The sequence below is a fragment of the Primulina eburnea genome, chromosome 15, assembly GCF_022965805.1.
Source record: "Primulina eburnea isolate SZY01 chromosome 15, ASM2296580v1, whole genome shotgun sequence".
NCBI classification, from domain to species: Eukaryota; Viridiplantae; Streptophyta; class Magnoliopsida; order Lamiales; family Gesneriaceae; genus Primulina; species Primulina eburnea.
The window spans coordinates 3,716,699-3,721,294 of record NC_133115.1 but is presented as its reverse complement, the minus strand read 5'-3'; the positions used below and the strand labels follow the sequence as shown (position 1 = coordinate 3,721,294).

General features: G+C 34.7%; 1 protein-coding gene across 3 annotated transcripts; it reads right to left on the bottom strand.

The window, feature by feature from the left end:
* Window positions 1–311: 311 nt before the first annotated feature.
* Window positions 312–2,793, bottom strand: LOC140814560 (uncharacterized). 3 transcript variants are annotated; one of them, XM_073173583.1, is made up of 6 exons: window positions 2,358–2,631; window positions 1,604–1,695; window positions 1,406–1,513; window positions 1,043–1,306; window positions 825–938; window positions 312–731 (listed from the first exon to the last, which is right to left on the bottom strand). In XM_073173583.1, the coding sequence occupies exons 2-6, from the start codon at window positions 1,640–1,642 to the stop codon at window positions 441–443; spliced, it is 816 nt and encodes a 271-aa protein (XP_073029684.1). In that variant the 5' UTR covers window positions 1,643–1,695; window positions 2,358–2,631; the 3' UTR covers window positions 312–440. The 3 variants fall into 3 exon arrangements, with proteins under 3 accessions (XP_073029684.1, XP_073029682.1, XP_073029683.1); XM_073173581.1 differs by lacking the exons at window positions 1,406–1,513; window positions 1,604–1,695 and adding an exon at window positions 2,650–2,793 and having other exon boundaries at window positions 2,358–2,570; XM_073173582.1 differs by lacking the exons at window positions 825–938; window positions 1,406–1,513; window positions 1,604–1,695 and adding an exon at window positions 2,650–2,793 and having other exon boundaries at window positions 2,358–2,570.
* Window positions 2,794–4,596: the final 1,803 nt, after the last annotated feature.

Below are 4,596 nucleotides of genomic sequence, written 5' to 3'. Positions count from 1 at the left end.
TATGGAATCAACAGCACGGATTGCACGCTGCGAAAAAACGTCGTGCATAGTAGAATCAACAGCAGGTCTCGCACGCTGCGAATATATAAAATCGACAGCTCGCATCGCACGCTGCGAATATATGCAAGAATCAACAGCGCGCACATCACGTCGTTGATAGAAGAATCGACAGCGTATGTTTGCACGCTGTTGAAAAAATTCAATTTCATCTGCCTAGCGCCGCGGAGCTTGGAAAACAGAAAAACGCGATTTTTTCACAGAAACGAATAATATATTTTGTGCAAATTTAAGTATAATATCCACACACAAAATTAATAAAAGTCATTCTTTTTCATCATATTTACCAAAACTGAAAGTCTCAAGATACAAAATCTGTCACAAAATAGCTAGAACATACCAATAATTAAATTTTCAATCCATGGAAGTATGTAGAATCTATATCAATCACACAATACTACAAATTTAGATAACCATGCGACCGTGCTTCCTATTGCGTCATCGAGAAACTGCATTTCATCATTTGGTCGAATTAGATCCACCTTCTCTACCAAAACCTTATCAATCCAAACTTTCCAACAAGATCTACCAAGAACAACATGATGCACTTTTGTGTTTGGATCTGTAGATGCAATTCGACCTTCTGCAACAACTAATTCATCAACAGACCAATCAAGCAACTTACATTTACTGTTAGGACATATATCTCCACAACTCACTTTCTTCAAATTTGACTGCAAATAAAAACAATACAAATTTGTTAATTTTACAATTCCTATTTTGTAAAAATCTTGTATTTTAGAAACACATAATTTTAAGATAGTTACCTGAGCTGTAGCAAGATGTTTTTTAACATTACAAATTTTCTTTGCACCAATATTGATATCACTATTGCTACCAACTTCATTCCCAATACTGCTACCAATGCCACCACTAGCAACCTAAGTATACAAACAAATTGTGCCAAGCATGTCTTCATGATAATCCAAAAGCATTTAAGTGTACAATATATCAAACTGATTTGGTATGTTATTTAATTACTAACCTGTTCTTGTTGATTTTGTTGTCTCATACTTTGTAAAAACATGGACTTCATTTCTTGTATTTCTTGTTGAAGGTTATGCACCATATTTTGAAGTTGTTTAACAGTGCCATTTTGTTGTACATAAGCTCCAACTTTTGATGGTGTAACTCCAAAGCCCATCCCACGCACTCTACCCCGAGTTTCCTTGCCAAACACAAGGCTAATTGCATCATCAGCAATGTTAGTTGTGTTTTGAGATTCAGGCGGACATTCTTGTATTTGTTTCTGCAAACAAAGATAATTTCTGAGAAAATAACAAATTTATGTTGGTCATTTTTTCTTAGGATCTGATGCAAATAAAAAAGACATATATAATTCTATTACCATTTTCTCTCCAACAGCTTCAATAATAGGTTCCCCATTTTTTTTCTTGTGCCCTTCAATCCAAACTTGTGATCTTGTAATTTTTGCATCTCCCTGAGTTGTCTTCTCCTTAAATATAGAAATATATAAATTCAAAAGATGTATATATATACCATTACTTATTACTTAAATTAGAAAATATAAAAAATTTATATTTACCATAATGTGAGTCAAACGAGCATAACCTCTCCGGCTCATTGTGTGAATGTGGTCTTTTTTTCCCTCATTGTTCTAAATTTTGCACTCTTTTCCTGAGATATAACATAACCAAGATATTAATTACAAGTATTATCAAGTGAATTGCAACAAAAAGAAGCAATGTAACCCCGAGCAAGAGTAACAATCATGATAAATTGCTAACCTGTAATGGTGGAATCATTACAAATGTAGTTATTAAATATAGATATTGGGCTAGGGAAAAAAGAAGAACAAATAAATACAGCGAGTGTCACTGGTGGAGTGAACAAATAAATACCACAATTGTTTGATTTTTTATCGAATAAACAGTTTCTGGAACAAATAAATTATATATTTGACATCGATCTTACTTATCAACTATAAAAAATTATAACATGTCGATATATGATTGTCAAAAACATGACAATGTCGTTTTTATATTGTACTATGCTGCTAACTTTTTGAGCAATTCACATAAACCCCGTAATTATGTAAGCTTAGACTGAAAGCCGCGGGACGGTCATGGCCAAAGCAATGCAAGGGGCACACAAAAAGTTGCAGAAGCACATGAAAAATTTTTGTGACTCTTTACAATCACCCCTACAGTAAAGCCAAGAAACCCATGATCGATTACTCAATCTTTCCATTAGAAAGGAGAGGCTGTGATTTTACGCAAAGAAAGAGACAGAACCTGAATTCTAGATTTAAAAAAGGAAAAAAGTGAATTCGTACTTACTTGAAAGGTAGGTGATAGTGTCCTCTTTACAAATAAGTCCCATTGATTTTGGTCCATAAATTCGGGCTTCAAAAGACTGAGATTTCGTGAAGCCACTCGACTTGTATTAGCTTCTCGTACAAGTATTTGAAGTTTGGATTTTCTATCACGCCACAATTTTGCTAACTTTTGGAAAATTGATTTTTTTTCCCAATCCTCAACTTTATAATTCATCTGTACATAGAAACACGAAAATATTTCTACAACATATAATAAAAAATGAAACGAAAAATGAAGTGACTGAAGATATTACCTGAAGACAACTCCACATTCTATCCTTCACTTCTTCATCTATGTCATTCCATCCATCCAATGTATATGGCACAAATTCCTTTATCATGCAACCTAAAAAAGAAGCGTATGTAATTGAATTATCTCCAATCGGCTGTCCTAACTCATTACGAGAAAAACAGAGGAAGGCGCGGAGATGCGTAAGTAATTTGGGAAATTGGCGCAAATTTATTTCACTATTATTAATAGCACGCATCGCACGCTGCAATAGAGTGTGTTCTAATAATATTAACAGCGTGTCTACACGGGCACGCTGCAAATAATATTGTTTGAGTGATTTCTAATATTATTAACAGCACGCATGTACGTGCACGCCGCGAATAAAAATATAAACAGCACGCTTTAAATGTGCGCCGTTAATGTTGTAGTGTATTATTTACAGCATACCTTTATTGTGCGCTGTTAATAATAAGCTGCAAAAATTGTATAGGTTATTAACAGCTCATATATAACTACACGCTGTCGTTTATATAATTTATTAACAGCACACATAAATGCATGCTACGAATATTACTATCCGCAGCGTGCTTTTAATGCACGCCGTTATTTCTTTCAAGTGCAACAATATTAACAGCGCACATATGAGTGCACGCTGTTAAAAATACTATTCGCAGCGTGCTTTTAATGCACGCTGTTGATGACGTGCTGCGGAAAATCATTTTTCTTGTAGTGTCACTAATATCAGTTTCAGGCACATTTTCAGCAATTTCTTCATGCACATCAGCATCAACTTGACTATCAGAAGCAGTTTCAGAAAGATTTTCAGATAAATCATTCACAACAGGAACATCTTGCACATTTTCAGCATCATGACTTGGACCAAGTAAATACTCCACCTTGTTTGGAGCAGTGGCAGGTTCAGGAATAGGTAAATGAGCAGATAAACAGGGGAATTCAAACTCATTGAAAACAACATCCCTACTGATTAACACTTTAAAACCAGATTGATCCCTTAGCCACAATCTATAACCTTTAACCCCATCAGGATAGCCAAGAAAAACACATTTCACAGACTTTGGTTCAAGTTTGTCAATTTTTTGATGCACAAAAGCAGAACAACGAAAAACTTTCAAGTTTGATAAATTAATTTGAGTACCAGACCACACAGATTCTGGACATTTACCATTCAAAGGCACAGAAGGAGACCTATTTATCAAATAAGCAGCAGTACAAACAGCTTCACCCCAGAACTTTTTTGAAAGACCAGAACTTGCAAGCATACACCTCACCCTTTCAAGTAATGTTCTATTCATACGCTCAGCGACACCATTTTGCTGAGGTGTATAAGGGACTGTTCTATGCCTTTGAATACCAGATTCAGCACACAAATTATCAAGCAATTGATTACAAAATTCAAGACCATTATCAGTTCTTAGAATTTTAATTTTCTTACCTGTTTGATTTTCAATCAAAGTTTTCCAGTTTTTAAACTTTTCAAAAACATCAGATTTGTTTTTCATTAAAAACACCCAAATTTTTCTTGAAAAATCATCAATGACAGATAGAAAATACCGATTTCCACCTTGTGTGGGCACACTCGCAGGACCCCAAACATCAGCATGCAAATACTCAAGTATTTCAGAAGTAACAGATTGTTTGGGAACAGGGGAATTGGAAAACTTCACTCTAGACTGTTTACCAAGAACACATGAATCACAAAATGGCATACAGGACAATTTGTCACTACCAAAATAACCATCTTTGTGCAAAATTTCAAGACCTTTAGAACTCATGTGACCTAATCTTTTATGCCACAAATCAGTTTTGTCACTTAAGACAGCATTCACAGAATTTTGTACACAAGATTCAGATTCAGCATAGCAAACATACAAGTTTTTCTTTTTAGCAGCTTTAAAAATCACCAAAGACCCTTTCATGATTTTCATAACCCCATTTTCCCATCTACCCT

Bases quoted from the DNA above. Each gene is read 5' to 3' on its own strand.
- LOC140814560 (XM_073173581.1), bottom strand. From the start codon at position 2,736: ATGATAAAGGAATTTGTGCCATATACATTGGATGGATGGAATGACATA. The intron at 2,571-2,649 runs GTAATATCTTCA...TTCTATGTACAG, and splicing joins GAATGTGGAGTTGTCTTCAG to ATGAATTATAAAGTTGAGGA. The intron at 732-824 runs GTAACTATCTTA...TTTTATTTGCAG, and splicing joins AACATCTTGCTACAGCTCAG to TCAAATTTGAAGAAAGTGAG.